The sequence below is a fragment of the Phymastichus coffea genome, unplaced genomic scaffold, assembly GCF_024137745.1.
Source record: "Phymastichus coffea isolate CEN01 unplaced genomic scaffold, Cenicafe_Pcof_1.1 PCOF00181, whole genome shotgun sequence".
NCBI lineage: Eukaryota > Metazoa > Arthropoda > Insecta > Hymenoptera > Eulophidae > Phymastichus > Phymastichus coffea.
In genome coordinates, this window is record NW_026706992.1 from 82,031 (window position 1) to 101,468 (window position 19,438).

Below are 19,438 nucleotides of genomic sequence, written 5' to 3' on the forward strand. Positions count from 1 at the left end.
CTTTATTAGAGCCTCGCGAACTAAACTTTAGTACGTACACGACTACGCTTAGTTTTGCCGTAGATCACTGCTTGTATTTTTCTTTTCTTTGCCTCTTGACAGTCTTCGTTTCCGTGAGCCCAGCCCGCGCCGCCATTGATGCTTTCCGCGCAGTCGCGCGCATGCCAATCCCTCGATTCACCTGGCGACTTTAATCGGCAGTTTGGTTTGCAAAATTAAAATGGACCATCGCCAGCGCGTGGCTTTTTTCCGCTTGTTTTCCACCTCTATTGGGCATCGTATTATACTCGCTGATATATCGATCGGCCAACAACAGCTCGACGACAGAGCGTTAAGGAATCAGCTATGTAATATAAAACTTCGAAGCAAGTTTCTGCCAAGTTGCATGCTATTGAATATTTATCGAGTTTCATATAAGAATCTCGGCAGTTAATTCAATTTTCAAACATACCGGGTATTTATTATCGCTGCTGGTCATTTTCAAGATAGTTCAAGTAGCCGCGAATAATTAGCTATCCAGGCGCTGTTTCTTTGCACATCGGTAGAGTAGGTTTTATTGTCCGTTCCAACAGTTTGCTCGCAAGATCGCGCCATCCGTAGATTTGGTATTGCGGTTATGAAATGGAGCACGACCAGACTGCGCGAGTATAACGTCGCGGAGGAAAAAGTAAGTTTTACTAGCGTAAAAGTTTGCGTACATTTCGTAATGAAAGTTGACTGATTCCGATATGCTTTGTCAAGTTAATAAATGTCGATCGATTCTCTACTATCGATTTTTCCTACCAGTCGTTGTTATTTTTTTTACTTGCCTTTCCTCTATATTATACGTTTACTGCTCCTTCGTTTCTTTATCACCCACGTCTATCGTCTTTCCTTTCCTTTTTTTTCCTCTTACGCAACTCGTTATCCCTGTTGCTCGTCTCGTTTTTAGTGGCAAGACGTCGCGCCCTCCCTGCTCCCGTATCGTATAATCGATACCTCATCTGATTTCGGCATTCGGGTCAACGATCCCATGGTTGTCTAGCATTTACACCGTGACTTCCTTGCCCATGCCGGGCATAACGGGCATAACCTGTGGCTGATGCTTGCGCGTCGATCTTCGATCTTTTCTTCATTTTCCGTTATCTTCCTCTAAGATTGCGCCGAGGAATTTTTCCGTTGACGTGCGCGCACTGTACGCCGCCCAGATTCGAGATTTGCGTGAAATTAAGATCACGCGATATGATTTACGCCATTAAGATAACGACTTTCTTTTTATTTTTTGTTATCAAACCTCGGGTATTGTTGGGATGCAATAAAAAAAAGAATTTTTATTCGTGCGATTACGTCTCCCCTTGGGCGTACCGTTGGTGTTAATTATAAGGCTGTTCCGAGTTGCTTGGCACGCACAAAAAAGTTTAGGGAATAAATTGTCGATAAAACTTGTCAGTGAGAAGTTGTATTCGAGGCATTATTCCACCGCAAGTTCGGCGTCGCACCGAGATATACAAGTCGAAGCACGACGACCTAATGGTTCGTTGAATCAAGATCGTGACGATCTCGCGTTGGAAAACTCGGCGTGACTCGTGGCTTAAAAGCGCGTGAAAATACTTTGACGTCGTCGCGCTCCAAATACTTGACAAACTCATCTAAAGCAGCTGATAGGAATTTCGGCGGGGATTGGCCATTGCCGCGTCGGATGAGAATGGTTGGCAGTCTTTTGTCAGGCGTGCATCGCGACATTGAAACTAGGCTCAGGGTTTGGGAACGGGCACTCACTTGTCGATGAGCGTAAACGACGCTGCCCAGTAGCTTCCACGTGCCGCCACGCCGGTCCATCCGCACCATCCGCAGTATTTGGAAGAAGCGGAGCCCGCGGAGGGCGCTTGCCGCGAACACCTGGCCGCTGCTCCGCATCGCGAGCACCACTATGCTCGCGATTATCGTTATCACATCTGCAAAGTGTCGTTGTTTATTCAATACAGGTAATAACAGGTTTCCGCAGTTTAAGCGTGTCAATGATTCTCCGTCAAAGGATTTCTCTATATTTCAATACGTGGAAAATCCACTCCACGACGCGCGGCAACGCGTTCTCATGCTGGCAACTTTGCGATACGAGTAGCTTACTTTCAGTCGAGTTTCGACTCATTGGAATGAAAAAATGCCGATAATGGTATCCCGGAATGACCGTTCAAGTTTCCCTCGGAAAAATGTATCCGTCGACTGCTGCAAGGGAATAACAAAAAGTATGGCTGAAAGCTGTTCTTAATCGAGCTGGCCCAAGTTATTTTTTCGGCCGACTTAGGATTAGGGTTTATTTACTCCTAGAAAGTTGTCTCCCTCCGTCGGTCGATCACGTATTTGCAGCACACGAGAGTACAAGAAGGTTAACGCAGTTGATCATGTCGATCGTTGCGTAGGTCGTCGAATGAAGTGAGCGAGCGCGCCCGTATGACAGTAGCATCCCTGTATAGCTGTAGACGTCGTCGCGTGCGCGTGTCATTGGATTAAGCTCCCCTGGCGAAAGTAAGTGAGCAAGCAAGGCGGGCGCGCGAGGAGGGAAAGCAAGGGCAGCAGTGGCACTTTGATGTTGGCTTGTCTGCGTCATTAATTAGTTCGTTATCGCGCGCGAGCGGCGCCCTAATTGCGAAAGCGCCTTGTAGCCGAGACAAAGGCAACCTTGAAGATGCAACGCTTGGACACTGCCGGCGCGTGCACCGAAGGCGCACTCCGTCCCGCGCGGTCGCCCTTAACTGGGACTCTTCTACTTGACGCCACCGCGGCTCTGCTATGCGAATCGACGTTGAGGTTTCGGGGAAAACGGCAACGCGTACGGCACGGCGCGAACGACCAAAGCTAAGCCAGATATAACGCGCTCGAGAGGAGACGAGCCAACTTTATGAATACATATTGCACGAATAAAAGCTCTTAATGAAAAGATATTATTCATGAGCGGCGTACGCTCGCGCTTTTTGTCGGACGCTCGCCGCGCATCGCGGTAATACATAAAAAATAAATGGCTATATAGTTTTCGCAATAAAAGGCTGCTTCGGAAAAGCCCTTCCAACATCATGCATAAAATCACCTCGGATAAACAAAGTTGCTTTTAATCGCTCCAAGCTCCAAAGAGGAAATTCGCTAAAGCTCCACTTCTATATCTGCGAGTGCATTTAATCGCGAGAATTCTAATCCGCGACGGAGATTGAAGCGGGAGAAAGGGTCGAATCGCTTGGAAAAGACGAACGACGGGCGTTGCGCGGAAGAAGCAAAAGAAAAACAATCGACTACTGGCCTCGCGTCGGCAATTCTTTTGTGCTAATCCCCGATAGCTAAAACCGCGCGCAGGCGACTGCAACGGACGGAAGAGCGGTGGGGTGGGGGCGAACAGAGGAGGGGAAGAACTTAAGCTACGCGCACGCCGAAGTAGGTCATAATGATAAAGCCGCGAGTACGTACTCTCGGACTGTCGTCGCCTTGCGCGTATGATTACACGTGACACCTTGCCGAGGCACTGCGCATACGTATACACAAGCCGGCTTAATTAGCGGCTTTTTCTCTTTGCTCTCTTTGCAATTGCCTTTGGCCATGGAGCCTCGCTTAATATTTATGCCAGCGAATATATTTCACCGCTTGGCTGCCTTTTGCGACGCTTCTATTCAACGACAGATTCGCGAAGAACGACGGTTTTCATTGCTTAATGAATGCGCGCCGGGAAGCACGCTGAGAACGCGCGTTATTACGACAAATTTTTATTATTTACGGATGCTGGCGATCACTTAGACTTGCGTGGACGATGGACTGACTAATGCAAAATGACGATCGGTTGGCTGTTGTTTTATCTTGCAAATTAAACCCGTACTACGGCAAGCAACGGCGAGTTTCTTCGCAATCAGCGAAATGAAGGCTTGCATCCATTGTGAAAATGACCGATATGCCGAACGACGATGGCCGTATAAATATGAAAAAAAGAGTTCTAGTTGAGTAAAACTTACCGATGATGCAGAAGGGCCTTCGAAGGAACTTCAGCCGACCGATAGCTGTTTGATACCTTGAACGACATCCTGACGACCATAACCTGTTGGGGCGCATCATATTTTGAATTAGTACGGGCCAGTCGGATGAGAAATATCTGCCTGCTACTTACCTAAAAAAAAACTCGCCGGTGAACCACACAACCACAACCATTTCCATATAAAAAAGGAGAACTCCGGCCTCCTTCTCGTATTCGTCTATCGTACTAAAGACCGAAAGGACCAGGCACGTAAAGACCATAAGAAATCTGCAAAAGAAAATGGAAAGAAAGAATTTTCACGACAAGTCGTTTATTGGGAAATTTCTCGTGCGCGAGTTTTGCGAGATAGCTTTGTCGATTGATCGTAAAAGTGCCTTGATTTTGAACGGGCCGACGTCGCGAGACAGCAACGATTCTTAGCAAAGTTTTCGCTAGGAAACTGAATCGCAACGGTAATTCATACTTTCGCCGCGCGCTCGCAGCTCAAGGGTTATTTAGATTCGGAACAAAGTTGTTACGTAGCTAGCCAAGAACGAGAGGAGAGGAGGACTTCTGACGTTTATCCAAAATCCACTCGAAAGAAGAAATAAATGTATCGAAGCACGGCACAGCGGCTCTGCTTTCGTACATTTGCATAACAATTCGAAAAGTGAATGTAGACGATTCCGTGGCCGCGCACTTAGCACGCGGAACGTTTAAATTGGACGCGAAATAATAAATCAAGTGGCGGGTTTTACGCCAGTAAAAGCGTTATTGTTATCAAACGTAGGCAGCAATCGCGAAAGAGCTTATCAAAAAGGGAGGTGGGCGACACAACGTCAAAGCCAATATTTTCGGATTCGTTAGGCAGAGGGCTTCTCTCTGCGGAGCTCGCACGCGATCGTTTTCAAAGCTGCGAGGCCTCGCGTGACACGCCAAACACACCGGCCGAACTTGCCCCAAATCCGAGAGCCCCAATCGAGTATTATTCATCAGCGCTAGCGCTCTACTGCAGAGCTCTCGTCCGCAGCCCGCTTGAATTACCGAAAAGGCTTAATTGTCATTAAAACGTCCGTCAAAGCCGGCCACTCTCGTCGGATTCCCGATCCGCCAGAGGTGAACGGAGGGCCAGATTCCGACATCGACTGCTCTTCCGCTCTCCCGCGCGGATCGCGCACAATCATCTTGCACAAGCCCACTTTTCCGTCGCCGAGCTTCAACTGTAACTGCGCGCGTCGACCATTAGCCGTCTTCGCCATGGGGAAAACGCGCGCACCCGGCCCGACTCTCCATTATTTGCGCTTCGCCAATTCGACGACTCTCTCTTTTCTCTCTGATTGCTCCTCTTTCCGCCCATCAATGCCATGGGACATCTCCGATTCGCTCTCTCATTGTTAGGCGACGTCCTATTGTTTCGCTATCCAAGTCGTTCCTTCGAAAATTAAGGCTGTACTAACTAAAAACTTGTGCGCGAAACGGCTTTTTTATCGTGCTGTTTGACATTCCAATTGCGAAGTATTTTTACATCATTCGACAACGAGAATAGCAGCACGCCGAAAGTAACAAGTAATCGATTCAACAACAAAAGAATGCCAAAAAATAGTTTGCCGATATCATTTGTCAAGCCGTAACATATTTCACATTTCAAACGTTCGCTCGCAAAAGTTCGAATAAAAAAGTACTTAACCGTGCGCGCACGCGATTGAAAAAAAGAAAGCACGAGGGATCTCGACCGATCAATAGGTATATGATGACTTACTAGCCGACAAACAAATGGACCTGATGTGCGCGTGGATCAAAGTGATCGACGCAATCCAATGAGTTCGGACACGCACGTACTTCCGAGGCTGGGGAGGAGGAGACGATCGTTCTTCTCGATCACATACGACGACTCACGATGAACTACTGTACGCGAGAGAACAAAACGCCTCTTCCGCCTCCATCGCAAACTTCAAGATTTATCTCCTTGCGATCAATTGATATTGCAAGGACACTCTCTCTCACACACGATTGAAAAGCTCGACACTCGATCCAAAAGCTTGCACCCTTGACTTGGCGCGATATTAATGGTTTCGGCGATCTGCATAAATATTTATGAGAGGATGCTAGCACGCTGCTGTATTTTCCTTTTTTTTCGCTGCCCTCCCTCTCCCGATATTTCTATATGCCGTGAATGTAGCTCAGACGTGATTTGTGAATCAAAGTCGCTTGGGAATTGTATGCAGCTCAAATTGGAAGAGAAAAAGAACGAAACTGCTTCGTTCTTGTATGTTTTGCTTTTAATTGCAGCAAGAAATATGAAAATCAAAGTCAATTAGATGGCGACAGAAATTAAATGTTTCGTACTTGTATTAGTGAGCGAATTAAAGCACTGCTTGTCCAAGCAATCGTACATATACAAAGAGTGAGAGAGAGAGAGAGAGAAAGAGAGGATAAAGCGCGCGTCTACGATAATTTATAAACATCTCGCGCGAAATTCAGATAGATTAGCCAACTTAATTCTCGTTCCAACTTCATCTCATGAAACTTTTAAACAATCAACTGCTGACGCTTGGATTCGAGCGCAACTTACGTATATATGTATATTTGATTCCAGCGCGATATGTATAAACGCGGCGGGGCTACAATATCAGCCCTCGAGTTTCGGCCTTTGTACATCTCCAGTGGGTGCAAAGATAAATTCCCGTAAAAGGAGGCTGACTGGAGCTCATCGAGGAGAGCCTTTTGCAGACGTATATAGTTGGGTCCGTACTCGGTATATATAGGCTAGGAGAAGGAGGCGAGTCGGTCGCGCGGCAAAATGGAAACAAGTGGTCCGTGCAAAACGATATGAGCCGACTTTTCCAGTGGGGCAAGCAAGCGAGCGGCTCTGATAGGTAGGGGACTCAACCAACCACCCTCGGATATGGACACACCTACTATATGCAAACCTAACTTATGGAATCGAGGTCGTGTACAAGATTTTCCTTGTTATTCCTGCCTCTGCCCTCTCCTTTATTGTCCTTACCAATGGCCGGCACACTTTTCACGAAATCACGCAGAGACAAGCGCAATTTCGTAAAAGTTCAAGCTGCCCGTGTCAGCGCGTTGAAGCAGGTATGCATAGCTGTCTTCCTCGGCCCTGCGTCCTGCGCTATCTTCTTTCGTCAGATTAGATTCCACACGCCAAGACTATGAAGTATTTCGACTGCACGCGAAAGAAAGCTCTTTTTACGGCAACAAGTCCCCGGAAGTGATAGTAGTGCAATAGCGCTGTCCAAAAATGAGCTAAATTTGATTTGCATATACCATTCGGTAGAATTTCGGAAGTGTACGTGTACGAGGAATTTGAATTCGATAAAACGCGAACAGAGAAATCGTGATCTTTGAACGCTCTGCGAGCAAGTAAAAGCTACCGCAAAAGTCAGTTATTTGTATTTGTTTACTCTCCTCTCCAACTTTTCATTCTTTGGTATATGGATATTAAATTCCCTCTGAAAGTCGTGCGCACAAACATACCCTGCACTTATGACTACCTCTCGTATGAGTAAATTAAACTTGTTCAAAGGATTATTCGCCGGCATCCTACGAATATGAACTCTCAACGTATTTTCATGATAAAGTTCTCATATGTCACGAGGCCTTCATCAAAACTAGCGCTAGTACTGCTCGATACAAGTAACCGTGTGAAGCCACGGAAAATGATTATTAATGAGAATTGAACTTCTGTTTTTTACGTATTCTTGCACGTCGTTTTCATTAATGGACAGCTCCGGCACAAGCACCCGTCACCCGAAAAGAGAATTCACTGAGGCACATGGAAAGAATAAAAGAAATTCTTCTTAAAATTTTTGTACAAAAGCTTTATACTGGCTCGTTGAAGAAAGGAAAGTACTCGACTGCTGTAAGACGCGTTCGTGGCGGGCAAAGAATTTGTTTTAATAGACGCGTCGAACGAAAAACGCTGAAGTGGGTACGACTGCGATCTGAATAGTATGAGCAAAGTTGATATACTTACACGATCATGTGATAGGAAACGGCATAGACACCACGCGGCCGCTCGAGGAAATTGTAGACGCGGGCCTGGAGCCGCCGGTAGCGGGCATCGCGACGAGTCGCCCGATAGTTCACCGGGCGTCCCAGCAGTGACATCCGCGGGGCTGCCAGACGTCCTCCTGCGCCGCCGCTCCTGCAACACACACGCACGCACACAGCCACGTGCACAATTTACGCTTGCTTCGATGATGCTTGGGGCCTGCGCGCGCGCCAGGCCTTGTCATATTTGCCTCGTTTACCGCCCTCCCCCGCCCCTCCCTGCTCCTCTTTCCCCGGGCTTATCGAGCTCATCGCCGCGAGCATCTCGCGAGTGCTCATTTTTCAACCCCCTTATCGCTCACTACCCTACCCCGACTCTCGTTCCACTCCGCTTGCGTATACGCGCGTGCGTGTATCCGCCTCGGCGATTTCCTTGTTTTTCTTCGTTAGCACGTTTCGCCGTTGCTTGTGCTCGCTCGCTCTGCCCACGACTCTTGCCTGCCGGCCCGATGACTGTTCCATCCGCGCGGCAATGCGCCCTAGCTTTTTTCTCGTTCTTTCAACGCCGCGATAGTGTGTCCGCAGGGAGAGAAGGGGGGAGGGTACAAAGTTATTACTTTTGCAATTTGCGCGCGAGCTAAAAGGGAAGGTTACTAATTGCATGATCGCAGGGAACAATGGCCACGCGGAAAAGTATGAAAGTGAAACTGACGATAAGCAAAAGTAGAAGGAATGAGAAATAACGAGAGGTTTGTTTTTTTTTCTTTTTGCAAGTTACCTATACACATATTCCGCCGCATCAGTGTGTATTCGTCTCGCGAGATACAAGTTTATGTCGGATATGAAACTGCGACAATAAAATATAAAGGAAAAATTCTTTGATCTCCTGTCGCGTTTCCAACCAATGCGATGTCGATAAATGCTTTTCATCCTTCGGATATCACAAACGACGATCGATCAGTATTTTCAACGTCAACGAATCAAATTATACTCATTGAAAATTGGTTCAGCGAAATGAGCTGCAGTATTGAGCAGTGGACAATTGATAAAATGATAAAATTTCTCGCAACAGAAGTTACTCCGCAAATGCGTCTGCATGCGAGCGTGTAGATAGAAACGATACAACTGTTGGCAAAGAAGTGTATAACGAAATGTACACTTATAAAGCGTGACCTAGAATACTAATTGTTAGCAACACTGTAGTCACATTCAGTCACGCTTTATTGCTTGCTAAATATAAGATGGATTAAGTTTTGCGTTTTATCGCTAGAAAGCATTTTCCGCGAGTTGATTCGTGGAACTTCAGACGGAATTAATTATTTCTGTCTTGCGTTGTAGTCTCGTGCCATAGAAATTTTCAACATGCTTTGAGTAGGTGGAAATTGCTAAAGCACGATTGAAACGACAATTCTATCCAAGATGACTGTTGAAAGTCCGTTCATGGTGGTAAACGGTAAAACAACGACGCGCTTGGGCGAAAAATGAAGAAGTTAGTCAAGTTATTGAGCGACGCAGCTGTACTGCTTGTCGAAGATGGAGAGGGGAGGGGGGGGGGGGAGGAAGGAGCATGGAACACGAACATTTAACCAGCGCAATTATCGGAGTTAATTATCTGGCTGAGCTGCCAAGCCAATGACACAGGCTCGACTCATCATTTAGCCCAGCGGCTTGTCGACTTCGGCCTAAATAGCCCGGCAGCTATTTCGAGAGATGCCGGTGCCGCACGCCCACCGATATCTTCGCTTTCTTCCCACGCTGAGCTTGCGCTGCGTGCATCGCGATGTCCACTCTCTCGCCTTTTAGTGCGGCTGTATGCTTGCTCAGAAAACAACCGCGACTGATTGTTTTCATTGCAATCAGCGCAACCTTACCGACGGCCTTTTACGATCAACATTTCTTCACCGATGTCTTTGATATGCGCAACTATTTCCATCCACATTTCCAGAACGTCGTTACGCCCGCTCGGGGAAAAAAGAATTTTTGGGAGCTCTGCTTTTGCGAGGAAGTCGTAAATATTACGTACGCGCGAAACACGTGTCGTCATTGAATTTGAGATCGACTGGAAAATGAAGTTCGGGCTACACCGATGATTTATTGCTGGTCCTTGAACTCGCTATTTTGAGATGTCCGATTTACGAATTACGCGGATGAAACGAATCCAGTTTATCTGCTGTGCTGGAAATTGAAAGAGTTACCGATCGGATTTAATCTACTTTGCACGGCTGACTAAATAGGCTACCAAACTACTCGTTCTCTATCAAATCATTTTACGTAAACCAGCCTTCGAGTGCCGATTTATTTCGCGCTGATGTAGTGAATTATCGCAAGTAGATATTTAAGCTATTTTGACAATCATTTAATTAAATATTATATCAAACGGTAAGAGTCGGTTCATCTTTGATCTCGAAAAAAAATTGAAAGCTTTCTGTTACTTGGATTTATTTCATTTGCCGAAAGTTTCAAGCCAACAAGTCATTCCGTTTAAAAAATCATTCATCCGGTGTTAAAACGATTTCCAAAGAAAATAATCGTGAAGCTTGAAAAAAAGAAAAAAAAATCCCGAAGACATGCAAGCACGTGAGCGCGATGAAATAATAAAGTGACATAATTTATACAAGACGACAACTTTCCGTTTAGTTAGTTTACTTTGCGAGAGTAATCATTTCAACGAAAAAGTTGTTAGAATTGATACCGTAGCCGACTTGATAACCTGAAATTAAAGCGACAGTTAACGCCGCACAAATAAACAGCGTGAGTATTCATTTTAATCTTTGAAAGATCAAAAAGAAATGAAATTTGACTTTGGTTATTGAAATAGCGAAAGAATGTCGAATCACAACGTGAAAGTTTAATTAAACGGAAAGTTTCATGGGCACACGGCAAACACTGAATGGTCATATTCGATAGATTGAATTTAGCGAATTCAAAAAGTTTTTGCACCGCTGAAAACGATAGAGCACTCGCGATGAATATAACAAGCTATAGAACCTGCCATTCGAAAGTTGCGCAGAGCTGATAGCGTTGTAGAACATGTATATAGATATAAACACGACACCGATATCTAGCATTTCGCTCTAATTACGTTAATACCGCGGGTGACAGCATGGCGGCGTTTGCCCGTCAAAGTGTGCACCGATAACCATAGATAGCTGCAATATTTGTCTTTTTCCCTCTCTACGGTCATTTTCTAGTTCATGTCGCGGGGGCTCATTTACCGCGAGTCAGAGAGAGAGAGAGAGAAAGAGACTCGACGGAAAGCCTGGGGAGAAGAAAATGAAAAGAGCTTTAAAAATTCTTTTTCGAGCAGGTCGTCAACCTTGGCAAAGGCTGGAGGATGAGCGAGACCGTAAAGTAGCCCCGGCGCGGTACCAACAAATTTTTCAATACTCATCGTTGTACAACTAGAGGTAGACGCCACTGAAAGCTCGCTAATTAGTAGAATTAATAAAAATTACTCTCATCTGCAATTACATTTTCAGCCATGCAAGCTTTTAACAAAATTCGATTTTCAGCTGGAAATACGCTGGCCGATAATAAAGCGAAATCTAAACGCATATATACCCAAGAAAAGAAGCTCTCGTCACACCTCGTACAGTGCAGTCCCGTTTACTTAAACGCGGCGCGGTTGGCGCAAGCTCGCATCACCTACATGTCCCGATGGCCGTCGATGCGATTCATCGAAATCTCGCGAGCGCTAAGAAAGAGAGGGAGATAGCGGCCTCGCCTACTTATTTATAGCCTCGGGTATCTTGCAATGAGTCGAGACGGGAGAAAGCCAAGGTATACACGGCAAAACGCCTCGGGGTTGTGTAGAATAAAAAAAAGGAAGAAAAAAAAAAGGGGAGCGCTGTGCGGCAATGGCGACTGGAGGTGTGGCGTTCTGCCAAGCGATCGTCACACACACGCGCGCGCGCGCGTACGCGGAGCTGTCGCTCGCTCTTCAAAATCAATGCTCGTATTATTAGTCGCAAGCTTGCTCCGTCTGTCAGATTTTACACGACGCTGTAGCGAATTCGCCTGGGCGCGCTTGCGAAAACAATTCGTCAGCTCTTCATTCATCTCACTCCCGCGAGTTACGGGGATCGCTCGCGGCAATTTCCAATTTTGGCTCCACGCGCAAAATTAATCGGCGCGCTTGAAGAATTCTGTCGCAGCTCGCGCCACGAAGACCCTACCGCTGCCCAGCTTATCGTTACTGCGCGCTTGCCGCTGGATCGGCCTCGTCGGCAATTAGGAAAAGCATATACATATCGCTCGGTATGTTTATCGGTAAAAATAAGCGCGAGCCGCGCGAGCCGTAAATAAACAATTCGATTGTGCTTCTCTGATACCCCTCATTCGCATTCGTCTCTGTTTCTAGAAGCGCCAGCAGTAGCAACAACAAGCAAGAATAAGACGAAGGAGCGGCAGCGGCGAATCAGGGTCGGCACACGTAATCGTCTCACGGCCGATCGTTCGGGGGTAAAATTTATTTCCTCAATAGCCCAGCGAAATAAAAAAAAAAAGAAAAAGAAAAAAGAGAAAAACAACGGGCAACGAAAGGATATTACCTCCGGCGTATATAGCAATTACGCAATGGCTTCTCTCTCTCTCTCTCTCTCTCTCTCTCTCTCTCTCTCTCTCTCCAATATTGCAGAGGTTCCACCAGACAATTCAAAAGAGTTTAAAGTCGACGAGGCGAGCGTACATTCGACTTTTACACATGCAGCAGAGTACACCTATAGTTGCGCACTGGAATTTCTACGAAGGCAGCAAGTCAACTCAAACGGCGCTGTATTGCTATCGAGGCGCTCGCCGCCGTCGAGCCTATTTAGGGGTTATTTTTAGCTTCTAGACGCACGGAATTTGCTTTTTAAGCGTTTTGGCAATTAAACGCAAGTACATTCACTTTCTATCTCTTTCTCTCTCGCGCCTATCGACTCTTATACAGTGCTAAAAAACAATGATCGCGCTTCTGTTTCTCTACTGTTTCTCCTTCCGTGTTTTTTTTTCGAGCAAGTTAAATATTCAACGCGGAGATCGTAATATGCAACTATAAAACAAGCATAAACTAATTGAAAAAACGGTCAATGAATCTGAAGAAGCAGTTGTTTCCATTGCGGTATAAAATGCTGCATTCAATTTCGAAGGAAAGAGCGGTGTGACTGTACCTCAGCGGCAATCTAGCGGCAACTCTGAAGGTAAAAAGTTTGTCAGCCAAAAAAAATATTATTGTAGTTTCGACGCATAACGGGACGGTAGGCGTGCGAGGATGGGAGGGAGGGGGGGGGGGTGATTAAGTGCAACAAAATGTACGAAAATATTCCTCTAACTGGAAATATACCCATGGCAAATAAACAACTTGAATGAGATGTTTTCTCTCTCGCGGTTGTCGAAGCCTTTGGAATCGAAATAACGTATCGATATACGTTCTATTCCGGCGGATGGAATACGTGCAAGTCGGCAAAATTATTACGGACGCTTTGGTTGAGGTAAGGATCGCTTTTCTATTAAAAGCTCGGCAAGTTTATCGGAAGAAATGCGGAGCAGTTGAGGACAGGGGATGGCGGCGCGCGCGAGAAAGGAGAAAACGAGGATAACTTTTGCATAAGTTACACGCCGGGAAAGTTTTTTTAAATTTGCTCGCGGAGAGAACAGTTCGTTTAGCCCGTTCGCTAACTGCCCGAGAGAGCGCCAAGCCTATATATACTTACTTTTCTTGGTTTTTTTTTTCGCACTCGGTCGCGGACTGCAAGCGCGCCTCTCAACAAGGAAAAGAAGAAAAAAAATAACTCGCGAGAGAAATGCCGCTCGCGCTTGTCAGAACACAAGTTCATTTCAAAGAATCATAAACGTCCGCGCTGCCGCTTTTACTTTTCTTCCCTTTTTTTTTTCTCTTCTTTGGCTTTTCTTTCCGCAGCCAAGATCTCGCCCCGCTTTGCATTCGAGCGCTTTCTTTATGCTTCGCGCGACTTGACTTTCTCAATGTACGTCAATAAAGCTCTTGCTCTTGCTTGCCGCGTCCTTGCCCGTTGATTCTCATCAAACAGTCATGTTCAATTCAATTTCGCTTTATAATCAGCGGCCTAATATTAAAAGTAACGGCGTAGAAAAACTGAGGACCCTGATAAAAAAAAGGATCGCGCTCGTAAAATGTATATTACGATGTTGATGGAGTTCCTCCGTAAAACTTCAGCTTCAAGGTTACATCGTCGAGATTGACGCCAACAAAGTACAAACAGACGATAGCATTGGTTAACATGGCAAATGAATCGAAAATAATTGGAGCACGCCGCTAGGAGTTGGAAGAGTACGCGATTAATCATCGGGGCAGCAGGCGAAGTTTGAGCAAGCATCGAAGCTCGCCGTCAAAAGCACTGCACCTAGAGGCTGTCGTCGAGGAGCGCGGGCACGTGTAATACAACTACCGCCGTCGGCCGACAGAAGCCGTGGGATAATTAGCAAAACGTGGGTGGGAGTCCCGTCGATTGCTTCTGCCGTTGCTTATTTCTTTCTATTGTATAGACCTGGAAGTCGCGTGCTGGATAGGTTGGAGAGCGTACGCGACGACGACTACCAAGCGAATTTGGGTCATAAACGCCAACGCAAACTTTACGATTTCTCCGTGAAGTTCACTCCTCGCGGGCGTTGCGTGCGCCCGCGTCTACACATGCTACGGTTTTTTTCAACTTCAGCCGCATTGTTTGCCCCGTTCTCGTTTACAGCGCGCTCTAGCTCTTGTTTTCTGCTTGTTTATTTATGTTGATGGCAGCGAAACTTTTTACACGGTCGATCGCATGTTGATCCGCCGCTTTCGGCTTGTTCGCGCAATTCCACGTTTCTTCTCTCTCGGCGGTGCATTCATCGAATCTTGCGCACGCTTGCATAAAAAAAAAGAAGGGAAAAAATTCGCCCGACGATTGTTCCGCGCGGCAGCTCTGCGGGCCGCTTGATTTCCCATTTTCAAACGGGAAATTTTGTCATTTTCATGACGGCCATGGGTGCAGCCAGAAGTAGCTAGTTTCACATATTATACAAGCCGTGCACCTCGTTGGCTCTCCGGAATGCTCGAGAGATCCGCGCGCGCCTTCTTTATTGGACGGGTTTTGTTCGAGCATCGCGCACCGATTCGCTTGTATCTCGTAACAAAAGCATTCTTCCAATTCGGCATTCACAACGATCCATTATGTTTCGTTGCGCGCCTTTGTTCAGCCAGGCATTTTTGACAATTTTGCAAGCAACGTTCAGAGTTCCTCAGTTTCGGCTCGGCTCGCGAGCGAAAAAAAGAACAAGCTCCTAATGCACTGCGCGGCGTGGCAAAACGTGCGCGAGCACATCGATCGCGAGCGACGCTCCTTAAAAGCCGATATTACGAAGCTGCAGCTGCACCAAGGTTGGGCCGCCACCGCGTACGCACGCGCTGCATTTAGTTGGCGCGAGGCGTTTGCCGGCCGACAGTCCGTTGGCCCTTGCTCTCTTCTTCTCGCGGCGCACCGAAGCGACTTTCGGCGCGCGGTAATTGACCGGCGCTAAGAGCAGATAATTCGTCCCGGTCGCGGCGTTGAAAGGATGCAAAAAAAATAACGAGCGACCGGCGACAGCGGTGAAAAGAGTCACCGCGAACGAAAAAGAAGGTAAAAAAAAATGAGGGCCGAGGAGACGGACGCCAAACCGCAGTAGATCGATCGGCCCTCGTGCTATAAACGTTCTATTCCGAATGGATTAGCACTCCCTCTCTGCCTCTCACCCGACGATCCATATGCAAACCCCGCTCTCCGTATGTCCGTCGTCGTAACTGCTCGCAGTAGCCGGAGCACAGCCCAGCTCTCTTTGTGGCCGAATCAATTTCGCAAATACCGCAAGCCTCTAATTAACCGCTTTCGTGAGCGAGAAACAATTCTCTCACAGATTGCGACTGGGTCCTTATTTTTTTTTCTTTTTCTTTTCGAATGCGGTCTTTCGCGAAGCTCAGCCTCGATAATGCAGTATTTTAAGGACGACCTTGTCACTTTGCGCCTGGGTTAGAGTGTTAAAGGAACAGCAATGAGTAGCGCATCGCGCGCGCGCGCGCGCGCGCCAATTTCCCTTAAGAGGTCTAGACCACATGAGTCGATCTTTTTTCCTCTCTCTAATTTTCTTTACTTGCTGGGTGAATGCTTTACTTATAAGCTATGATGCATGCATTACAACTGCAAACATACTATAGTATATACTCAAATCAATCTTTTCTTTTTTTTCTTTCTATTTATTAAAATGACGCGACAGATTCTGAACTTCCTTGTTGATTATGCAACGAAGTGAATGTGCATAAAACGTTAGGTCAACTAGCAAATCAGTAAAATTGAATACGATACTCGTATATTGTAATTTTTTTTTTTAAATACCACGTCGCCTAATTTTCTTGCACAATACCACTCGTCACAGTTACACATTTATTCGATGTATTTAGATCAATTTTTCATGCGAATGCACTTTCAGTGACTCTAGTTTATTTTTAATATTGAGGCCAATTTATTTCCAACGCAATATTGCAAACCAAGCTAGAGAAACTTGTATATCACGTGTGTATTATTTTGGTAAACAATACGATAAATAAAAAAGAAATAATATGAAAAGTATTACTTCATAAACTGAAAAAGAGTGGTATGATGGTGATAATAATAATAATGTAACAGTAGCTCTGTATTAATATTAACATTTTCATCACGAGAATTTTGTCGATTATTCATTATATATTCTACCGACTCATTCTAAGCTATTTCGGTTTTCGCGTTTGGGTCAAATCAAATCAACGCTACTCCAAAATTAACATAAAAAAATCATTAAATAAATTTCATTGAATTATAGAGAAACATATGTTTCACGCTTTATATTCGAATATTTTAATAAAATAATATTATCATCAACATTGTCATGAAGCTTAAGACATTGCAGAGAAACATTCAATTGTATGGTAAATGGAAGCGCATTGTCAGCAATTATTTTTAATTAATATTAGATCCATTTTATGTTTTTCTCCTGCAAAAAAAAAAAAATAATAATGTAATTGCTCCGGTTACAAAGAGTTTTTGTTTATAAAGAGAAATTGTTAGAGCAAAAAGCAGTTATTTCCGGATGAGAAGGTACGCCCGTGAATCAAAAGAAGGAATCGAAGATGACACGTAGACGTATACATACATAGATAGGAAAACGCAAGGCAAATGGAAAAGACGATAAAAAAAGACGAAAAGAAGTACAAGAAGAAGGGGTTGGGTTCCGTAAAACAACGACAGCTCCTTTCGGTGACGAGCCTCAGGAGAATCTGGGATTGAAGTGGACGAAGCCCGTATACACATAAGCTGTAGGTGTGTGTTGGTCGGCCGGTCGACCAAAAGGATCGTGAAAGTAAAGCCGGGCTTCTCTCTCTCTCTCTCTCTCTCTCTCTCTCTCTCTCTCTCTCTCTCTCTCTCTCTCTCTCTCTCTCTCTCTTTTTCCACTCGGTCTTTCTCACTTGCAAGTGGGCAGCTGTCCGCGACGCAAGACTCAAGCATGCTATTCACCTACCGTTGTAATTAACACTTCATTGAAGTTGCCCAGCCTCGATGTCCTCGAACATGCAGTGCGAGCAGGGAAACCCGCACTCCACTCACCGAGCTCACCTCTTCGTCATTATTTTTTAAATAGAGTCTGCATTTGGATCTTACAAATGACAAGCAACTCTGTAAAATTTATTTTTCGTTTTATTTTAGACTGCTTTTCTTCTCTCTCCCTTCATTACAGGCCACGCGGACACGCATTTTAATTTGAACAATAAAGTCTTTGGATGACCTGTGTGTGTCTGTGTAAGTGTGATAAAGCTCGGATGTGGCAAGCCAAGTAGTAGAGCACTTAGTTCAATCAGACGGACGCGGGGAGGGAGCGATAGGGGGAGAGGGGGGAGGGGTAGCAGCTATAAATATAATACCCGAAAATACTTTCATTTTTCTTCTTTTTCGAACGTGATAAGCTTTTCTTTTGTTTTCCTAGTGATATTGCAAGTTTGTTTTCTTACATTGACACGTACACACAGCTCGCGGCAATCTACAATAAAGATATCGCGAGACTCCTTTCGTATCGCTCGCCTTCATTTTGGAGAGAGCAATGCTTACTTGGCTCCGGATTTTTCGTGGCAAGCTTACCATTGCAAGCAAAACGCTATTGTTTCCGAATAATATAAACAATTTTGAAATAGAACGTAAAGAGTAGTTGTTTAAACGGAGGTGAAATCACTGGTCGGCCGTTATCTCCTCGAATTTGAATTTTGAAGCAACTGCTTAAACAAAGCGTTGCTGAAAATCACGGCCGAGGATAAAATTGGGCAGCGATGCCATATACTTTGAGAATAACGAACGGATATCCAAGAATATCACACGCAGGGTCGATCACCAAAAGTAAAACAAGAAAAAAAAAAGAAAAAACAAAGAAGCAATGAAACACGCAGAGAGCCTGTAAAGAGTGGGAAAAGAAAAAGTGAATACCGTTCGGGCAAACAGGCAGCGGATACGACAGCCGTCGAGATGCTTAGGTGCGAGAGCGTGGCTGGAGCAGAAGCGCGGCAAAGTTGAGCGGCGACATATCGCGATGTGTCTCTCGCGCGCGAGCGTCGCCGCGGACGCTCGACTCGGACTGACTGACTCTGCCTCGTCTGCGCGTACACGTAGCGTCCGTCCACGCCACGCGGCCTGCGCGCAACGTTATACGCCGGCGCTGAAATACTTGTACACGCGCTGCTGCTCGCTGCGGGCCTACGTATATCGTTGCGTGCGCGAATTTGCCCCACCCCCCCTCCACCCCTTCCACAATTCTTTCGCTCGATCAACCGTCTCTCGCGAAGCTTCGCCAAGCCTCCTACTTCTTGTTTTGTTTCGCTTCCATGCGCCAACTTTATCTTTGCCCGCTTCTCTCTCTCTCTCGTTGGGCTTTGTCGTTGTACGCTTTCTTTTCTCTTGCTATGTCTATGTTCGCCACGCTGCTCTCGTCGACGATTGTTGGCTTTTACGAGGATAGCTTACACGTGTAGATCGACCAACTCGATCCGCGGCCGGTAGAGTCTAGCCAAATGGTTTTGCTTGTTCGAGCTTACTCGTACTTTTGTTCTTGAAATTTTGCTGTCCGCGGACTTTGCGCCAATGTTGTTTGTTTTCAAATCAGTTGGCTGTGGCTATTCGACGAGCAACGCAATACTTACTCGCAGCAACGTTGCTTGAACGCTCGAGAAGTTATCCTTATGGAAATCTATACTTCCAAGTTTCGCATTAATTTGCATTCGCCCCAACGCGAGACCTTATCTATATGTGGACGCCTTCAAACGGGCTAAAGTGTGCCAAAGTATTACAACTACGCTTTTACAATCTTATACGCTTGTAAGACCTACTCGACCACTTTTCTTCAAATTTATCAAAAAATTCCTGGGTTCTACGTAATTAGCAATTTTGTAAAAATCCTTCGCAGCCAGCC

The 19,438-nt window shown here is 45.8% G+C and overlaps 1 protein-coding gene across 10 annotated transcripts in view; it reads right to left on the minus strand.

Annotated features, from left to right (window-relative positions):
- LOC131673503 (potassium voltage-gated channel subfamily KQT member 4-like) overlaps positions 1–19,438 on the minus strand; it is a 114,555-nt gene that overhangs the window by 22,871 nt on the left and 72,246 nt on the right. For 9 of the 10 annotated variants that reach the window (XM_058951527.1, XM_058951525.1, XM_058951526.1 and 6 more), the window contains exons 4-7: positions 7,968–8,138; positions 4,124–4,258; positions 3,972–4,054; positions 1,759–1,934 (exon numbers count right to left, since the gene is read on the minus strand). In XM_058951527.1, coding sequence (XP_058807510.1) covers positions 1,759–1,934; positions 3,972–4,054; positions 4,124–4,258; positions 7,968–8,138 — 565 coding nt within the window. Of the gene's footprint in view, positions 1–1,758; positions 1,935–3,971; positions 4,055–4,123; positions 4,259–7,967; positions 8,139–17,506; positions 17,662–18,459; positions 18,598–19,438 lie in introns of those variants that run through there. The other variant, XM_058951532.1, reaches the window with a different exon arrangement.